Here is a 19550-nt window from a genome sequence, read left to right as displayed (position 1 = left end):
TTTGGCGATTCACACTCAAAGGCTGACAAGCTGCAGCCGCATATATACACTGCACTCCCCACACACTCCATCCCAGCCAACAAGCTGGCAGTAAGGAGAGTGACACCAAGGTTCACAGACACAGAGCTCGAGATACTCTTGGGCGCCATGGAGGAGAGGAGGGTGACCCTGTACCCCGGCCCGGAAAGGGGGCTGCCAGCTGCTGCCATTCGCCGTGTCTGGGTGCAGGTGGCAGATGCCATGAGCACCTTGGGCAACACCGCCCAGACGGGCCAGCAGTGACGACCTCCTCAGGGCGGTCTCAATGAACAGGCCCCTGGCATCAACCCCCGTCTCACACACCTGTAATCCTACTCCCTACCTGGAGGATGGCCGAACCTCCACTCTGCCCACCATGTTAGTACCCATACTGGCCGCCATGGCCAGGTGCCCTGGCCATTGAGGCCGCCAGCTACCCATCCTCAAGGTTGCATGCGTCGGACTGTCTAACACTGTGGATTTCTGTTCCCCCCACCCACCCAGTAGAAGGCCACGCACAACTGCAGGGAGTGTGAGAAGACAGGAGGGGGACCGCTCGACCTGCGGCCCCCCCGCACCGTGGCCGGGCAGAGGGCCCTGGACGTGGTCGGCGGCCCAGAGGAATGGGAGGTTGCCGAGGTGGAGCTCAGCCGCAGGCTGAGACCCGCTGAGTTGTGGTTCGCCGTGCCACTTGTCAAACCGCCCCTCCCCCTCAACACCCCATACCACCCTCACCACAACACTTTGTCAGCTTTGAAAAAGGGTCATCTGGACTCAAAATGTTAGCTCTTTTCTCTCCCTACAGATGCTGCCAGACCTGCTGAGATTTTCTAGCATTTTCATTTTGGTTTTAGGGTTGCCATCTGACAGGCAACCATGAGCCAGAGCAACCTGGAAATTGCAGCAGTGCTCCTGAGCATGGTCGAGTCACAGCAGGCCATGCCTGGGAGCGTTGTTGGCATTACCCAAGCACTGGGCGACGTGGCGCAGTCCCTGAGGGAGTTGGCGCAGTCACTGGCTGATGTGGCACAAACCCAGAAGGTGGTGGCAAAGTCACTAGGTGATGTGGCGCAGTCCCAGACAGACCTGGTCCACTGCCTGTGCTCCATGCCACAGGCGTGCGGACCGTGGTTGAGATCAGAGTGGGCCTCCAGGATTGTCAGTGCCAGGTGGCGGGGGAGCCTCAGGGGATAGAACACCTCGCACACCTGTCCCACGGAGTAGCCCGGGGGCCATCGGCACCCCAAGGGAGAAGGAGGTGATGGGACCTGGCCGGTCACTCCCGCAGGGTAGATGCCGGCACACCACAACTCCCCCCCCCCCCCACTGTCCCTGGTGGCTCTCGTGGGCAGGGGGCAGAATAGGGTGACAACATGCCACCCGGGACAGCCGAGCAGTAGCCAGGCCCATCCAGGCCCGGTTGCCCCAGATGTCGACCGCCAACCGGGACCCAGGTCGCAGGGCAGGAATCACAGCAAGCAACCTCCGCTCCTGCCGTACCATCTGGGGATCCAGCTGGACGAAGTCTTCGGGCCCGTAAGGCAAGGAAGCTGGACAACAGTTAAGTTGGCACGGGTTATCCGAAGGGGAGGTAGAGAGCACAGAGTCTCACTCTATGCGGATGATCTGCTCCTCTATATCTCGGACCCACAAAGCAGCATGGACGGAATCATCGCGCTCCTGAAAGAGTTTGGAGCCTTCTCGGGCTACAAACTCAACATGAGCAAAAGTGAGATCTTCCCATTACACCCGCAAGGGGGGGGGGGGGGGGGCAGCACTAAAGGGGCTGCCGTTCAAACAAGCCCGACATAAATTCCGCTACCTGGGGATCCAAATAGCCCATGACTGGAAAGGGATCCACAAATGGAACCTCACCAACCTGACGGAGGAAGTTAAAAAGGACCTGCAAAGATGGAACACACTCCCGCTCTCCCTCGCGGGGAGAATTCAGACGATCAAAATGAACGTACTGCCCAGGTTCCTCTTCCTGTTTAGATCCATTCCGATCTACATCCCCAAGGCCTTTTTCAAAGCGCTGGACAAACTCATCATGGCGTTCGTATGGGGGGGTAAAAATGCTAGGATCCCAAAGAAGGTCTTACAAAAAACAAAAACCAGGGGAGGGTTAGCCCTCCCGAATCTACAATTCTACCACTGGGCAGCAACAGCCGAGCGAGTAAGGGGATGGATCCAGGAGCCAGAAGCTGAGTGAGTGCGTGCGGAGGAGGCCTCCTGCATGGGAACCTCCCTCCGGGCCCTCGCCACGGCAGCACTCCCATCCCCACCCAAAAAACACTCCAGCAGCCCAGTGGTGACAGCCACCCTCCAATCCTGGAACCAACTGCGGCAGCAACTTGGCCTGACCAAAATGTCGAACAGGGCTCCCATGTGCAACAACCATAGGTTCAAACCAGCACTGACCGACGCCACCTTCAAAAGGTGGAGGCAGGACGGGGGGACACTGACAGTCAGGGACCTATACACGGACGACAGGATCGCAACACTGGACGAACTGACAGAGAAATTTCAGCTAGCTGGGGGGAACGAGCTACGGTACCTGCAGCTCAAAAACTTCCTACGAAAGGAGACAAGGACGTACCCACAACCGCCACGACAGACACTACTGGAAGACCTACTGGACGCAAGTATCCTAGAGAAAGGGAACTGTAGTGACATGTATGACCGACTGGTAGATAGGGACGACACCGTACTGGACGCAACAAGGAGGAAATGGGAGGACGACCTGGGGATGGAGATCGGGTGGGGACTCTGGAGCGAAGCACTGCATAGGGTCAACTCCACCTCCACGTGCGCAAGGCTCAGCCTGACGCAACTAAAAGTGGTACATAGAGCCCACTTAACAAGAACCCGTATGAGTAGGTTCTTCCCGGAGGTGGAAGACAGATGTGAACGGTGCCAAAGAGGCCCGGCCAACCACGCCCACATGTTCTGGTCTTGCCCCAGACTCGTGGAGTACTGGACAGCCTTCTTCGAGGTAATGTCCAAAGTGGTGGGAGTGAGGGTGGAGCCATGCCCGATAGTGGCGGTCTTCGGGGTTTCAGAACAGCCAGATCTATTCCTGGGGAGGAGGGCGGATGCCCTTGCCTTTGCCTCCCTGATCGCCCGCCGTAGAATCCTGTTTGGCTGGCGGTCAGCAGCACCGCCCAGAGCTGCGGACTGGCTGTCCGACCTCTCGGAATCTCTCCAAATGGAGAAAATCAAATTTGCCATCCGAGGGTCGGACGACGGCTTCCACAGAACGTGGGAGCCATTCATGCAACTGTTCCGGGACCTATTTGTGGCCAATGTACAAGAGGAAGAATAGTCGGGGGAAGGTAGCGGGAGGGGGGGGGGGGCTACAGGTTCGTTACGGGGGTTCGATGGCTAGCTAAGGCCCAAAACCAAGCTAAATAAACATGTTGAGGGGGGGGGGGGGGCGCAGTTACTACTACGAAGATGCTTACCTGTAAATATGTATGTTAATTTTTGCGTGTTTGTTTTTGTTTGTTTTTTTTTTTGTTTCTCTCTCCTAACAATTTGTAATTTGTTCAATATAAAATACGAAAACTGAATAAAAACATTTATAAAAAAAAAAAGTTGGCACGGGTTCAGGGCACAGTTTAGTTTTAGGGGTGAGGGCAAAAATCCGTATTTATTCGTTCACATTAAACACCTATTGCCGCCGTTACAGCCTGCCTCGGTGCTCTGTCTGATGGATTTGAGGGGTGGGCTGATCTGGGCTGGCCAAGGCTGTTGAGGGGGGCAAAAGGAGGTCCTATATGCCCTGGTGGCTTAATACATCCACTTCACCAGGATGCCCGGGCAACGGGGTTTGCCGCCATCAATGGGATGCCCCGGGTCCGGGGGTGGGGGGGTGGGGGTGGGCTGGGCTCCCAACCCCAACCCCCCTACCCCACGATCGTCCCCACCACTGCCACCCCAGGGATCCAATGGGACCGTGTGAAGGAATGGCCAATTCGCATGCAGTGTTCACCAAGGTGGATGGTGGAATGTTCTTCCATGGAAAGGAGTCAGAGGTTGTCAAACGATGTGGAGCACCAGAGCTCATCGCAGGGCAGGTCGGCACCATTCTCAAACCCATGGACCAGACCCGATGTTACTGCCAACCAAGGGCCCCACCCTATAGCGCGGTAGATATGTATCAGAGAGGGAGTTGCAGGCAGAGGGGTTGTCGGTGGGGGGGTATTGAATGATGGAGTGTGGGATTGGGATGCGGTGCCGTGCCCATGGCCAGTCCCCCATCCCCAGTCGGTGAACCTGGAGGCTTTCAGAGCTTTGTGCACATTGGCCTGGGCACACACGTCATGCGGCCACCCATGCCTGCTTAAGCTCCATATCCTGCCCACCCTCACCCTTCCCCGCATCTGCCTCGTTAAACGAGGCCTGGCATTCCTCCTCCAACACATCACCCCTCTGCTGCGCGATGTTGTGGAAGACGCAGCAGACCGCCACAATGAGGCAACCCTCTCAGCATCAGACTTGAGGGCCCCTCCAGAGCTGTCCAGGCACCTGAATCGCGTCTTCAAGAGGCCGACGTAACACTCGATCACGCTTCCTGGTCATGGCTTGGGTTTCGTTGTAGCACGCCTCCGCTTCGGTCTGTGGCCTTAGGATAGGCATCATCAGCCACGACCGCAGGGGTTAACCCCAGTCGCCCAGGAGCCAATCCCCCAGCCAGGGGGACACCTCAGGAATTGTCGAGTGTACCAGGATGAAGGCGTTGTGCCCACTGCCCGGGTACCAGGCACAGATGTTTATGATGCGCATCTGATGGTCACATATAGCACGTTCATTGAGTGAAATTCCGTTCAGTTTGTGTGGAGCGACCTATTATCTGCAGGGGCCCGTAGGGGGACATGCATCCTGTCGATCCCCCCCACCCCCCCACCCCCGGACCCGGGGCATCCCATTGATGGCGGCAAACCCCGTTGCCCGGGCATCCTGGTGAAGTGGATGTATTAAGCCACCAGGGCATATAGGACCTCCGTGATGGCATGGATGCACCAGCGCACCAAGGTCTGTGATGTCCCGATCAAGTCCCCACTCAACACCTGGAAGGACCACATCACGTAAAGGTTCAGGACAACCATCACCTCCCCATTCCGTCCCTGGCAGGGCACCTCCACCCCAGCCAGCCCAGCTAGTGTCCGGACGGCAGCCCACGGTCACTCCTCTCCATGTCCTCTCCATGTCCTCTCCATGTCCTACCTCCTCTCTCTCAGCAGCCACAATGCCATTTTCCTTAACCATGCCATCAGGAACTCAGCCCATCGCAGGCAGAGAATTGCGGAGGCCCAGGAGAATTCCGGGTCAGGCCCGCTAATAATAATATTAATCTTTTGTCATGTAAGAGTACCCTTTAAGAAATGGGTCTTTAAGAAATGTACCTTTAAGAAATGAAGATGCTCATGTTACTGCAGTGATGTCAGAGTGTGGGTGGAGCTGAGCTCTACTTTTTAGTTTCAGTTTGCGAAAGCTTGGGTGTGTCTGTGTTTTTTCAGCGAGCTGCACTGCTGTTGCCCTCTGCCATCCAAAGACTATCGATGGATCATTTGGCGAACTCAGAATTGTAAAAAGGTCTCAGTATCAAATGTAAACCTAATGTGTTCCTGTTTGAAGGTTTTTTAAGTCTTTTGGGTGTAAAAGGACAGCATACAGGTTACTTACTGTTGTATTCTTGGGGGGGTGTATTTGATTTACTGGTTGCTAAGATATTCACTGTTTGTTTTAAAAGGTTAACTTGAGTTTATAGAATAAACATTGTTTTGTTTTAAAAACTACTGGTCTATTCTCTGCTGTACCACACCTGGAGAGTGAGCCGTGTGCTCCCCATACCACAATCTATTAAAAGTTGTGGGTCAGGTGAACTCCATGATACATTTTGGGATTCTCTAAACCCTGGTCCATAACACTTTATTGTCACAAGTAGGCTTACGTTAACACTGCAGTGAAGTTACTGTGAAAAGCCCCTCGTCGCCACACTACAGCACCTGTTCGGATACATTGAGGGAGAATTCAGAATGTCTAAATTATCTAACAGAATGACATGCAGACGGTGTTCACTGTTTCAGCTATCCATTTAGTTTTATGATAGAACGGAGTTGGAAGTCCAAGGTTAGTGTTTCTTCCTTGATACAAAACCCATGTGATTCACCCTGCCATGGAGATGGGCTTTGAGAGGAGGAGGGTCATTAGTTGAACCAGTTTACAGGCTTTTCAAAAGAAGTCCCTGAAACTCACAGACAAGTCAGTCTTCTAGGATCTGAGAGCTAGAAATAGAAGAGGCGAAGGTAGAGACAGCCAGTCCTGATTGTCACCATGCAAGAACTTGGGTGGGTTTTCATGCTCAGATTCAATTTGTGAGCATTTAGAATGAGTCTAGGAGATTCACCAAAATTGGGCTAGCAAGAGACTTTCCAAGAAACCTCACCACGGAAGACAGTTCGGGAATTAAAAATTACCAGACAGGAAAAGGAAAGGAATTCTCCCCCGGGTGCTAAGGATTACTTTTGGTTGGTTCAGGAAAAAGTAAATGTCTACTTAAGAGACTGGCATGAGGTATAACCATGGACGGATTTTTGTTTGTGGTGAAAGTTAAAGGGGAAAGCTCGGTTCTGTAGTTTAATATATAAGATGCCAACTAACATAGTGTTTAATTAATGTTGCTTTCAGTTTGCTTGTTACCGTTGAAGCCTTAAAATATGAATCTTTTCCTGACTCCCTTTCGACTATTCACTGGAAGTTCAGATTTATTTTAAAAAATTATCCGTCCCTACAGAGATCGTAACAATGTGCTTGATAATCCAGTTCAATCCAATTGGAAATTAAATTGGGTCAAGAAATGGTGTGGTGGCATTGCTCAGAAGTTGTCCTATCACAGTCTCTGGGATATTTTAAGCAAATTTACTAGTCAAATAATCAAGTTACAGACAGGAATTGTTGAAATGGGCGAGATTTGTTGTGGGTTATCATGCTATGCCCAATCATCTCCCCTAAATGTGGGAACTGGTCTGCTATTGGTGATTAAGAGAGCAGTGAGGCTGAACATTTATGAATAATTATTTACAAGATTGGAAGTGCGTTTTATTGAATAGTTGTGGAAATTTCTTATTGCCAGGGGACTTACGCAATCGCTGTTCTTACATAAGCAGCCACGCAATCAATGTCATTCAAGCCAAATTACGAGATAAAATATTATCATTCAGATTAATTACCCCGGTGTAATTATTTTTCTGCATCAAAGTTTGCCAAGGTGTGGTTTGCGGCACAACAGTGGGGTCATGAGATGAGGTTTTGCGTTTGAAAGTTTCAGGGCAATAATGGCTGCCATGGATCTTGAGCTGAATGCTGAGGCCCCTTTAGAGCCTTACATTTTTCTTATTGATGGGCGAGGCCTAACGGGCAGGTCTTTGAGGCCTGATAGCAGCTGCAAAAAAGAGCCTGTGAAAAGGTAAGGGATTCTTTTCTGAAAAAGAGCTGCACCATGCTGAACACTTCCACCACCCCCCTCAACCCCCCCAACCAACCCACACCTGCTGAAGCTAACTAGCACTGCCGCCGCCCCGCCCTCCCCCCCCCCCCCCCCCCACCCCGGCTGTTCCATATGATTCTATCAGAAACAGAACAAAGTGAACAAAACTGTAATGCGGTGAAACATATTTTATTCTGCTCAACAATGCTTCAATAAGATAATATTCAGCATTTCAGCAACGATCTAGAAATCTCCCATTCTCCTGAAAGATCCGATAGTTGAGTTGTAGCCGCCCCAGTCACTGTATCTCTTGTATTCACCGGGTCTCATGAAGTACTGTCGGCCTCTGTAGTTGGGATGTTCATAGAAGATCCAGTAACCGTCCATCACATGGCAGGAGTGGATGTCACGGTAACGGAAACGATCGTAGACAGATGGACAGTCATCCATGAATTCCATCATCTGTCCTCCAAAGTCAGGCCTCTCATAAATCCTCATTCTGTAAGAATCACCTCTGTACTGTAATAGAAATAATAATGTAGCTCTTAGAAAAACATTGCTGAAGGCAGCATAAGATCAAACAATAGGTTCACTTTTTAATCACTAAAGCAGGTCATAAGAAAACTATTAAAATACTTGGGGTTGAATATTCCACCTTTCCCACTGGCAGGATCTTCTGGCCCGCCAAAGACGACCCTCTGTGGCGGATCCCCTGGTGGCCCGATCTCTAAGTGAGCTTGTGGGTCCCCCACACCCGCCACTCACATGAACACAACCCCAAACCCCCCAAGTGATGACAGCCCGCTATGGGGTCCCTGTGCGTCCCCTCTCTTCAGGCCCCCTGCCCCCAAGCCCTCTTACAGCATCCCCTTCCTTCTTGGACCCCAATCCATCACCCACCCAACTCCCGGAGGCCCCTATTTACGACCCTGCACTCCCCCACCCTTCAATCCCCCCCCCCCCCCCCCACCCTCATTTCTTGCAAAGGAGCAGTGTTCCGAAAGCTAGTGTTTGAAACAAGCATGTTGGACTTTAACCTGGTGTTGTAAGACTTCTTACTGTGCTCACCCCAGTCCAACGCCGGCATCTCCACCTCATTTCTTGGGCATGGCCCCCCTTGTCCTGACCCTTGGCATGTTACCCTGGCACCCAGACAGTGCTCCTGCTGGTTTGGCAGTGCCAAAGTGGAAGTGCCAAGGTGCCAACTGGGCATTGCCAAGGTGCCTACGTCCAGTGGGAGGGCTAGGAAGCCACCCAGCACTTACCATGACCACCCTGGGTTCTCCGATGGCCTGGGAGACCCCAGGGTGCCGTTCCGCCTGGTCCACATTTGTGTGGACCAGCACTGATCGGCTCCCGGCTGCAGTCTCCCTGGGGAGGCCGAGAAATCATGGGAGGCTGCTGGATCCCCCGCTGGTAAACCTACCTACGACCTACTTCCGCGAGCTTCATTCAGTCCAGCCCATTTGGGGCGGGGTTCTGACTCCGACATCTCACGGGACTTCAGAGAATCCCGGGAGGCATGGAGCCTGTCGGGAGGCTCGCTGCGAGCCTCTCCCGACATTTTCCGACCGCGTTGCGCTCAAGCGAGAGCCCAACCAGAGATTCTCGCCCAGAATTACAAGACTTGTCTTACAGTTCAGAGCATTACACTATTCTCTATTCTGACAGCTTAAACATAACTGTGTGATTCAGCAATAATATAACGCGAGCTTTTAATTTAAAACGTGAATTCATCTTCGGGGCATAAATTGTCATGAGCCTGTTAAATAAAAGATTAAAAGATTTTCATTAACAGAGAATGAGGAAATTAGCATGGAACTGTATTAAAAAGATAGCAGCCCAACAAGATAACTCGCAGAAGAAAATGTTTTACATGAAGTAAGAAAATAATGCTGTAACTCACGTGTGGGTAGGAGCGACATGACCTGATGTTGTCATTGAATCCCATCCAGCGCTGGTAGTCAGGATATTCTCCCCTGCTCAGAACATACTGGTATCCCATGTAATTGGGTCTCTCATAGACCACCCACCAGTCACTGTCAACACGGATGGAGTTACAGCGGATGAAGAAAGGAGACAGGTCAGCACAGTCACTGCTGCACTCATAGTGCCGACCCTGGAAGTTCCTGTCCTCGTAAAAGATAATCTGAGAAAAAAATAATTAACCATAAATTAAAAATAAATAAATTAACCATAAATAAATTAAGATTTGAACAACTTTTGCTTCTTATAAAACTGTCAAAATAATATGTAAAATACAATGGGCAGCCCAACCTTTCCCATTTTGACTTCAGTTGGATACAACTGTCTGTGCTTCACACAGTTTGGTATTTATACACTATACTGAAAGGCCATGGTAGAGAATACTTCTATTATTTTAATGAGAGATCTGTGGCTCAGCAAAAAGGGAACAAAGCTATGCCATATACATTGCAGAGAAACACCAGCATTAATACTATAAAATGTGCCATTCATCCTTTTAGTTTTGCCTTCATTCACTTCTATTGTTCTATGACAAAGGGAAAATGAGAGGATGAGATTCCACAGAGAGCTGGTGTCATCCACATGCTTCATTTGCAACGTTGCGGAGTCTAATGAAAGTATTTTAATGTTTTTCTTAGACTTTCAACATATATCATCACAATAGTTCTGAGTAAAAACTTTCTGATTTTTTTAACCGTACTTTTGCCGATTAGAACTAGCTTAAAAAACTCATTTGTTTTCCGTTCTAAAATATATCAGCACATTGTTGGTTAAGAAATGATTGATAGTGGATTGTTTTTCTGTTGATGTTATTTTCATCATCTCAACCTATTACTGCTGTGCGTGTTGTGTTCCAAATCATTAATCATTGCAGGAAACAGTGGGCGCGATTTAACTAACAAAAATAGAGTCTGTTCGAGGCAGGATTAGTCGGGTTGGTCTAAGTGCTTATAGGGCCGGGATCGACCCCGCTATCTAATGGCACCCTGGGTTTCTATAGTGCTCCAGAGGGGAACGTCACCCTGAGCCGCATTCAGCGTCATTCCCAGCACTGGGGAAGAGATCGGACACCATTTTTAAATGTTCCTTGACCTCCTTCCCAACATGACCCCCACCAATCCCCCAACTCACTTATAAAAGGGTCCTCGCCCCCACCCTCTGCATACCACGTCACACGGGCAGGGCACCCTGGACCCGATCACTGGCATGGGAAAAATGCCAGCCTGGATTCATCATGGATACGTTGCCAGTCATGGCTGCTCCTATAAAGGAGTGGACCCAGATGACCTGTAATTACCATATATCCGGCATATGGTTCAATACAGGGTCCAGCACAGAGCACTGCCAGATGATATGTGGGCCGACACCATGAAAGCCCCGGAGCTGTGCGTGGAAGATAGCATCCTATTGTAGGAGACACGGGTTATTGTCCCAAAGCAGGGCTGTACGACTTTGCTAAAGGACCTCTATAATGGGCACCCGGGGGTGGCCACAATGAAGATGCTGTTTGGTGGCCCAGGATGGACTCGGAAATCGAGAGAGTGGCCAAGCACTGTAGCCCTTGCCAAGAACAGCAGAAAGCCCCACCGGCGGCTGCGATGCACCCTTGGGAATGGCCGGAAAAGCCTTGGTCCCACGTCCATATGGACTTTGCCAGCCTGTTCCAGGAGTGACATTTCTTGTCCTGGTGGATGCCCAGTCCAAATGGCTGGAAGTCCCCGGGTACAGACCACGATTACGCAAACAACCGTGAACAGACTGCGACACATTTTTGGTACACATGGATCCCCAAAGTCCTGGTGTCCAATAACAGGGCAGCATTCACCAGTCAAGACTTCGAAACGTTCATGGCTGCAAATGGAATCTGGCACGTGAGAACTGCCCCATACCATCCACCCTCCAATGGATTTGCTGAATGGGCGATCCACACTTTCAAGCGGGCTGTGAAAAAGATGATCACCAGGCTGTGGTAGACATGGCCGACTCATTTACTTTTTAACTATTGGACAACCCCCGCATGCCACCACAGGGATTGCACCGGCGGAGTTACTAATGGGATAACAGCTCAGAACTCGCCTCAGCCTTGTTTTTCCCAACACAGATTCGGCAACGACAGGATTCTCCAGGATGGACTTGCATCGGCACACGCAGCAACGCACCTTTGAGCCTGGTGACATGGTCTATGTTCGGAATTTCGGCGTTAGAGCTGCATGGATCTCTGCCGTGGTCCTCCAGGCAACGGGTCCGGTCTCCTACTCAGTCCAGATGCAAGGGCATGAAGCCAGCCGCCACCTGGGCCACATCCGCCGCTGCACACAGGAACCACTAGAACAAGTTCGGGATGCCCCGGCTCAGATCCGTGTGGTCACCCTCGCCTCCTAGGGGGCATCGCTTGCAATCGCCACCGCCTCTCAGTCACTGGGAAGCCCAAGTGCCCTATGCACTCTCAGGGCCATCCAGCGACGGCACAGAATCACAAAATAATATATTGCAGAAGAGGCCATTCGGCCCATCAAGTCTGCACCGACGCATGAAAAACACCTGACCTGCCTACCTAATCCAGCACTTGGCCCATAGCCTTGAATGTTATGACATGCCAAGTGTTCATCCAGGTATTTTTTTAAAGGATTTGAGGCAACCCTCCTCTACCACTCGCCCAAGCAGAGCATTCCAGACCGTAAACCACCCTCTGGGTAAAATGTTTTTCCTCAAATCCCCCTTAAACCTCCTGTCCCTTACCTTAAACTTGTGTCCCCTCGTAACTGACCCTTGAACAAAGGGGAACAACTGCTCCCTATCCACACTGTCCATGCCCCTCATAATTTCGTACACCTCGATCAGATCGCCCCTCAGTCTTCTCTGCTCCATTGAAAGCACCCAAGCCTATCCAATCTCTCTTCATGACTTAAATGTTCCATCCCAGGCAACATCCTGGTGAATCGCCTCTGCACCCCTCCAGTGCAATCACATCCTTCCTTTAATGCGGTGACCAGAATTACACACAGTACTCCAGCTGTGGCCTCACCAAAATTCTATACAACTCCAACCTGTTTTTGTAATCTATGCCTCGACTGATATGCTTTTTTCACCACCCTATTAACCCGCCTTCTGCATTCGGAGATCTATTGGAGAACATTCCACGGTCCCTTTTTTCCTCAGAACTTACCAGTGTCATGCCGTTCATTGAATACTTCCTTGTCACATTACTCCTTCTAAAATGTCTCACCTCACACTTTTCAGGATTAAATCCCATCTGCCACTTTTCTGCCCATTTGACCATCTATATCTTCCTGTAACTCAAGACACTCAACCTCACTGTTAACCACCCGACCAATCTTTGTGCCATCTGCTAACTTTCTGATCCTACCCCTCTCTCTCTCTTAAACAGAGGAACAACATTAGCTGTTCTCCAGTTTTCTGGCACCTCCCCGATGGCCAGAGAGGAATTAAAAATTTGGGCCAGAGCCCCGGCAATCTCCTCCCTTGGCTCCCACAACAGCCTGGGACACAATTCATCCGGACCTGGAGATTTGTCCGCTTTTAAGCCTGGCAACACCTCCAATACCTTGTCACTCCCGATAACAATTTACTCAAGGACTTCACACTCACTCTCCCTAATCCATAGCTCATTCTCTTGGGTGATGTCGACGACGAGAACTCTGACATGGACAGCAGCCCGCGCAGGCTATACGCCTCCCAGGCCAGCCTTACTACCGCCGTACCACCATCCACTTCCCAAGCAGATGAGGGAACCTCTACCTCCACCTGAGGCAATGGACGTTTCTCCAGACTGAGCGGGGAGGGGGTGTTATGACACCCTCAGAGGCCCAGCACTCTGTTGTATCCGATTTCCCTCCTACATCAGGGAAATTGAGGGGGCGAAGTCTCCCCCTGACTGAGAGGAGCTTCACAGTATATAAACCCTGGCCTGGGTCAATGTCGGGAGGGGCGTCCCTTGGTGAGGAGTTCTGTACTTGTGGTTATTGTGTATAGTGTAAATAAACCTTGTTCTTATCCAGCTTACCATGCGTTCCATAAAGTCTCTTCCCTCAGCCACTAAAGGTGCTGTAAATACTGGCCCTGGTAATGTTAAGCTTGAGGATGATGAGGCCCTTGAAGGAGACAACTCATCAGAAGAAAACCAGGAGCAGCAGATAAGACAAGGAGGAAGAGGAAGGAGAGAGAGATTAGCTTGCTGCATGAAGAGGTGGTCTCCCCCTGCCATGCTCTTGGATGAAGATTTCCCGCATGGCCTCAGATATTGGATCCAGGTTGGCATCAATGAAGAGAGGGCTGCCTCCAGCTCCCCTTTGATATCTTGATTCCCTTTCGGGGAAGTGGAAGGCTTCGGCACAACCTGCAGATCTCTCCCTCAGAATATTCAGTCGCCTCAGTGATGGCAGCCGTGGGGGAGTCCAAATCAGTCCCATTTGTCATCTGACTTCCTTCTGTTCCGGTCCACTGACTCTGGTGGAGCCGAAACAAGTATTCATTTCAACTGAAGATTCATCCTAGTGAAAATCTGAACTTTAATGAGCTTCCCAGCAATGATGGTCGTAACTTCCAAATATCTGCGAGAAGCCACGGGCCGCCGACACTTACCTGTGGGCAAAGATTGCGGTAAACTTTCCGTCTCCAGCGGCAGCCTCAGGCCTCCCACAGGACACTGCACCAGGATGCAGTGCGGTGCAGATGCAATGTGGCCACCCCACTTGTGACGCAGCAGCTACAAGGTCGCTGTGATGATATGATCTGCATACTCGTCTGCCATTGGGCCAGAACGTCGGCTTACCATTGGCCCTGGTCGGTCATGTGCCTCTCGACCGATTGGCCGAGAGGCTGAGTTAACCACGCCTCTATCAACGAGGTATAAATGCTCAGAAGCCTGACGATCGTCCCTTTCCACTGTAGACGATCGCCAGGCTGTGTTCTAGTTAATTAAAGCCTGACATTGGTAAATCACTCGCCTCGCGTGCAATCGATGGTGCATCAGTCGCCCATTGAGGTCAGGAATTTAAACTGCAGGTTTATACTGAAGGCAACAGGCAACAAGTTTTACAAATGTTTTAAAGCAGTATTTTTCACACTTTTTCTCCCGGGACCAACTTTTAACAACCAGTCGACCTTCAGGACCCACGCCGGCCGGCCTTCATGACCCATGCCGGTCAACCTTCACAGTGGCTGACCTTCACGACACCACTATTACTTACCTTCAATGCGACAGGTGAACCTGCACCGATCCTCCGTCAGGTGGGGGGCCAGCCCAGGGCTTTAGCTGCAGATACGGCCAGGAGAATTGCCGGTTCCATGGCCGCACATGCGCACGGCAGCAGCCTGCAAAGGCCGCATGCGGACCCGACCTGCCAAATAATGCCACCCTTGACCAGGCACACCATCCCCGGACCACCCTCCACCAATGCCCCCAGTCCTGGCCAAAGTCCCCCCTGCCCCAGGAATGGCTCCCACCCGATTGTGGCAATGCCGAACTCAGTCTGCAAACGCAACGCACGGTTCCTGAAAATAAATAGCATTAGTGACCCACGCCGTCGGGAACTTGGCCCATCGGGGGTGGAGCATCAGGGGAGGACCTCATGTGACATCCTGAGGCCATCCTGACGGTGTGCGGCGTACTCTGCGTGTACGCCATTTTGGAGGGGGCGGAGCATTGTAAAAGCGGCGCCTCCCACAATTTCGGCGCCTACGGGGATTCTTCAGCCTATCGCCGAACGCAATTTCAACGTCGGAGACCGCAGAATCCTGCCTATGTGCTCTCCATCCTGATTTGCATGGCCACTGTTATAACCCTACAGGAGACCCAGGGATCTGCGACCTCAGACTTTCTTTGGCCTCACCTGAGTATGATTTACCCAGATGGGGGGGCGGAGCTAACCCCTTTTCCAAGGAGTACTGGGACATAAATACCCCGGCCAGGGTGTGGGCCGGGCACGGGAGACCCTTCGGGGAGTAGGAGGTGGAATTAGTAAGGAGAATAAATCAAAACTTTTCTACAGTCATCGTTCCTGAGTGGTCGCTTGCCTGAGACTTTGAACTGTCGATAAGGATTAAGTGGAGCTGCAGGAGGTGCCAATTGCTCCGGACCAAGCCCATCTCGATTAGGCCTCAAGTGCCCTCCAATCAACCAGCAGATATGCCACTCATCAGTATTCTAGAGGTATTTGACATCGAGACAGAGAATTGGACCCAGTACATTGAGCGATTGCGCTACTCTTTTCTTCTGAATAACATAGTTGTTTGCAAAAACCCGCCAAGTCCTGTGAGTTCGGTCCAACATTTTCTGAGGCACTCAGAGACCGTTTGGTTTATGGGATGAGAGATGGGGTTACCCAAGAATATTTGTTGGGTGAAACTAATCTGGGCGTAAACAAAGTGACCGAGATAGCTTTGTCCCGGAGGGTACGGAACATGGTGTCCAGGGGCTCCAAGGGATGGCCATCCGAACCTTGGTCGCCCAAAAGGGCATGGAGCACCCCTCTCCCATACTGCAGTTCTGGACTCCTGCCATTGGGGGTGCACTCCGGGTGACCAGGACTGATGGTGACATTTTCTTGCCGAGGGACGGGTGTTTTCCGCCTATCTGAGATCCCTGATGCACAGGATGAACATGACAGCACCAGAGGGAGTTGACGGGATCGACACCAGTGAGAAATTACACCCACCCACCACCACCACCCTGATGACATCTCAGAGGGTAGATGCATTTTATTGACAACAAGCCAGTGGATCTTGGTCCAATGCAAGTAGATGAATTTTCTTGACAACAATACAGGGCTCAGTTGGCGAACTTATCACTGGTGGTAAAAGGTTTTGGCCCACATTTGCTGGGCTGTGATTGGCTGAAATGTCTCCGGGTGAACTGGCAGCAAGTATGCCAGATGTACGCCGATGGGCCAGACGCGGTATTGGCATATTTCCCAGGGGTATACCAGGGCGGCCTCATCCGGGGGGCCTCCGGCAAGATATCAGTCGACCCAGAGTCCCAACTACACTATTTCCAGACCTCCCCCGTTCCCTGAATTTTGAATCCTAAGGTTGATGCAGGCTGCCATTCGGCGTCTCTTCAGCATGTGCCATATGCCGAAGAGTGATGGAAAATATCCTCCAAGGATTACCACAGGTGACAATCTACCTGGATGATGTTCCTCTGACCAGGAGCACCTGAAAAATCTAGAGGACGTGCTACGTCAGTTCAAGGCAGCCGGAGTCGCGTTTTCCACGCAAAGGAGGTGGTCTGTTTAAGCTAACAGGTTGACAGATATGAACTACACGCAATAGATGGAAAAGTACAGGCCATCCGGCAGGCGCCCATACCGACGGATCCCACAGAGCTCCACTGACTTATAGACTATTACGGGAGTTCATCCTGAACTTGCCGATAGTGTTGGCCCCACTATACATGCTGTTAAAGAAGGGCCAGTGTGTTTGAAGAGGCAATAGGAAAGGGGGTGTTGCCACAAACCTTGGGGCAGGCATTGATTTCACTGTTGCTAAAAAAAGATAAGGATCCGACGGAGTGTGGGTCGTATAGGCCCATATCACTTCTGAATGTGGACACAAAGGTATTGGCAAAGGTACTGGCAGGGAGGCTGGAGGAGTGCCTCCCGAAGGTGATAGGTGAGGATCAGACGGGGTCCGTGAGAGGGAGGCAGCTTTTTTTAAACATTAGGAGGGTTTTGAACATCGTTATGGCACCGGCGGAAGGGAAGGAAACAGAGGTGGTGGTGGCATTGGACGCCAAGAAGGCATTCGACCGGATAGAATGGGGGTGCTTGATGGCAGTTCTGGAGCGGTTTGGGATTGGACCAAGATTTGTGAACTGGGTAAAGCTACTATATAAGGAGCCGAGGGCGAATGTCCACACAAACAACATCAGCTTGTTTGTCTCCACCGTGGGACTAGGCAGGGATGTCCTATTCCCCCACTGCTGTTTGCACTTGCGATTGAGCCATTGGCCATCGCATTAAGACATTTGGGAGCGTGGAAAGGAATAGTGCGGGGGGGGGGGGGCGGAATGGAGCATAGGGTGTCCTTATACGCTGACGACTTGCTGTTATATGTGTCAGAACCGAGTGTGTCCATAGGGGGAATATTGGAGCTACTGCGAGTGTTTGGGTCTTTCTCGGGGTACAAGCTGAACTTAGACAAGAGTGAGTATTTTGTGGTATCTCAGCCGGGGGGTGGGGGCAGGGGTGGGGGAGCTGCCATTCCATAGGGCAGGGACTCACTTTAGGTATCTGGGGATGCAGGTTGCTCGGGAATGGGGGAGGCTTTGCAGGCACAACATCTCTAGTTTGGTGGGGAAAGTGAAAGCTGATCTGGCAAAGTGGGATGGTCTCCCTCTGTCACTGGTGGGTCGGGTACAGGCGGTTAAAATGAATGTGCTGCCATGATTTCTGTTTATTTTTCAATGCCTACAGATTTTCCTGCCAAAGGCTTTCTTCAGGGAGATTGAGGGAAGGATTACCTCGTTTATATGGGGAGGGAAGGTAGCCAGAGTGAGAAAGGTGCTGCTACAGAGGGGAAGGCAGGCAAGGGGTTTGGGTCTTTCGTACCTGATGTACTACCACTGGGCGGCGAATGTGGAGACGGTGCGGAGCTGGGTCAGAGGGGTTGATTCCCAGTGGGTCAGAATGGAGGAGAGTTTGTGCAGGGGGTCGGGATTGAAAGCACTAGCAACAGCACCGCTCTCGACAGCTCCGGGGAAATTCTCAGGGAGTCCGGTAATAATAGCTTCATTGAAAATCTGGAGGCAGTTTCGCCAACACTTTGGGTTGGGGGCAGGGTCAAGGGAAATACCAATTCGGGGGAACAACAGATTTGAGCCAGGGAGGTGGGATGGAAATTTCCGGAAATGGGAAGAGAAGGGGATTAAGACGCTAAAAGATTTGTTTCTTAGGGGTCAGTTTGCAGGATTGAAGGAGCTGGAAGTGAAGTATGGGCTGGAGCAGGGAGAAATGTTTAGATACATGCAGGTTCAAGATTTTGCCAGAAAGGAGATACCGAGCTTCCCAGAGGAATCGGCCTCCACATTGCTGGAGGAGGGGCTGACAACAAGGTGACTGGAGAAGGGGGTAGTATCAGCGGTGTACAGAGCTATTTTGGAAGAGGATAAGGGACCACTGGAAGGGATCAAAGCAAAGTGGGAGGAAGAGTTGGGAGAGGTTATAGAGGAGGGGGTCTGGTGTGAGGTGCTCCGGAGAGTAAATGCCTCCACCTCATGTGCGAGGTTGGGGCTGATACAGCTGAAGGTGGTATACAGAGTACTCCACACAAGGGTGAGGATGACCCGATCCTTTGAAGGAATAGAAGATGTGTTTTAGCGTTGCAGGGGGGTGGGGGGCCCGCTAATCACGTTCATATGTTTTGGTCCTGTCCAAAGCTTGGGGAGTACTGGAAGGAGGTTTTTAGGGTAATCTCCAAGGTGCTGCATGTGAAACTGGACCCGGGTCCCCGGGAGGCCATATTCGGGTTGTCGGACCAGCCAGGGTTGGAAACGGGTGCAGAGGCAGATATTATAGCCTTTGCCTCGTTGATCACCCGAAGGCGGATCCTGTTGGGATGGAGAGCAGCCTCTCCGCCCTGTGCCCTGGCATGGCGGGGGGACCTGTTGGAATTCTTGACTCTTGAGAAAGTCAAGTTTGAACTGAGGGGAAGGACGGAGGGGTTCTACAAGGCGTGGGCATTATTTATTAAGCACTTTCAAGAACATGATAACATCATTAGTTGGGGGGGGAATGGGTGGGAGGGTTGGGGGGGAGGGGGCTGTGTGTATTAAGAGTGATTATGGGTGGTCCCTGATTCCTTTTTGTCATTTGTTTATGTAAACATGCGGACAAATGTTTGGGGGTTGGTGCGAGGATGGGATCGTTGTTATTGATGTGGGGATTGACATATTTGTTGCTGATTATTGTTTATTATTGGTGGGTTTAAATTTGGGCGAAAATGTGAAAAAGGAAGAGAATAAACATATTTTTTACAAAAAATGGCCAGTGGTGGTTTGGGGACCCACTGCAGCAGAGTGCATTCAACAAAGTGA

The 19550-nt window shown here is 51.2% G+C and overlaps 1 protein-coding gene across 1 annotated transcript; it reads right to left on the bottom strand.

Moving 5' to 3' along the window:
- Positions 1–7683: 7683 nt before the first annotated feature.
- On the bottom strand, positions 7684–9900 carry LOC119961348 (gamma-crystallin S-1-like). Its single transcript, XM_038788740.1, has 3 exons — positions 9788–9900; positions 9417–9659; positions 7684–8029 (listed from the first exon to the last, which is right to left on the bottom strand). The coding sequence occupies exons 1-3, from the start codon at positions 9794–9796 to the stop codon at positions 7754–7756; spliced, it is 528 nt and encodes a 175-aa protein (XP_038644668.1). The 5' UTR covers positions 9797–9900; the 3' UTR covers positions 7684–7753.
- Between the last annotated feature and the right edge of the window lie 9650 nt (positions 9901–19550).

Source organism: Scyliorhinus canicula, chromosome 2 (assembly GCF_902713615.1).
Source record: "Scyliorhinus canicula chromosome 2, sScyCan1.1, whole genome shotgun sequence".
Classification (NCBI taxonomy): domain Eukaryota; kingdom Metazoa; phylum Chordata; class Chondrichthyes; order Carcharhiniformes; family Scyliorhinidae; genus Scyliorhinus; species Scyliorhinus canicula.
The sequence above is the reverse complement of the archived record's forward strand: the minus strand, read 5'-3'. Positions and strand labels throughout refer to the sequence as shown.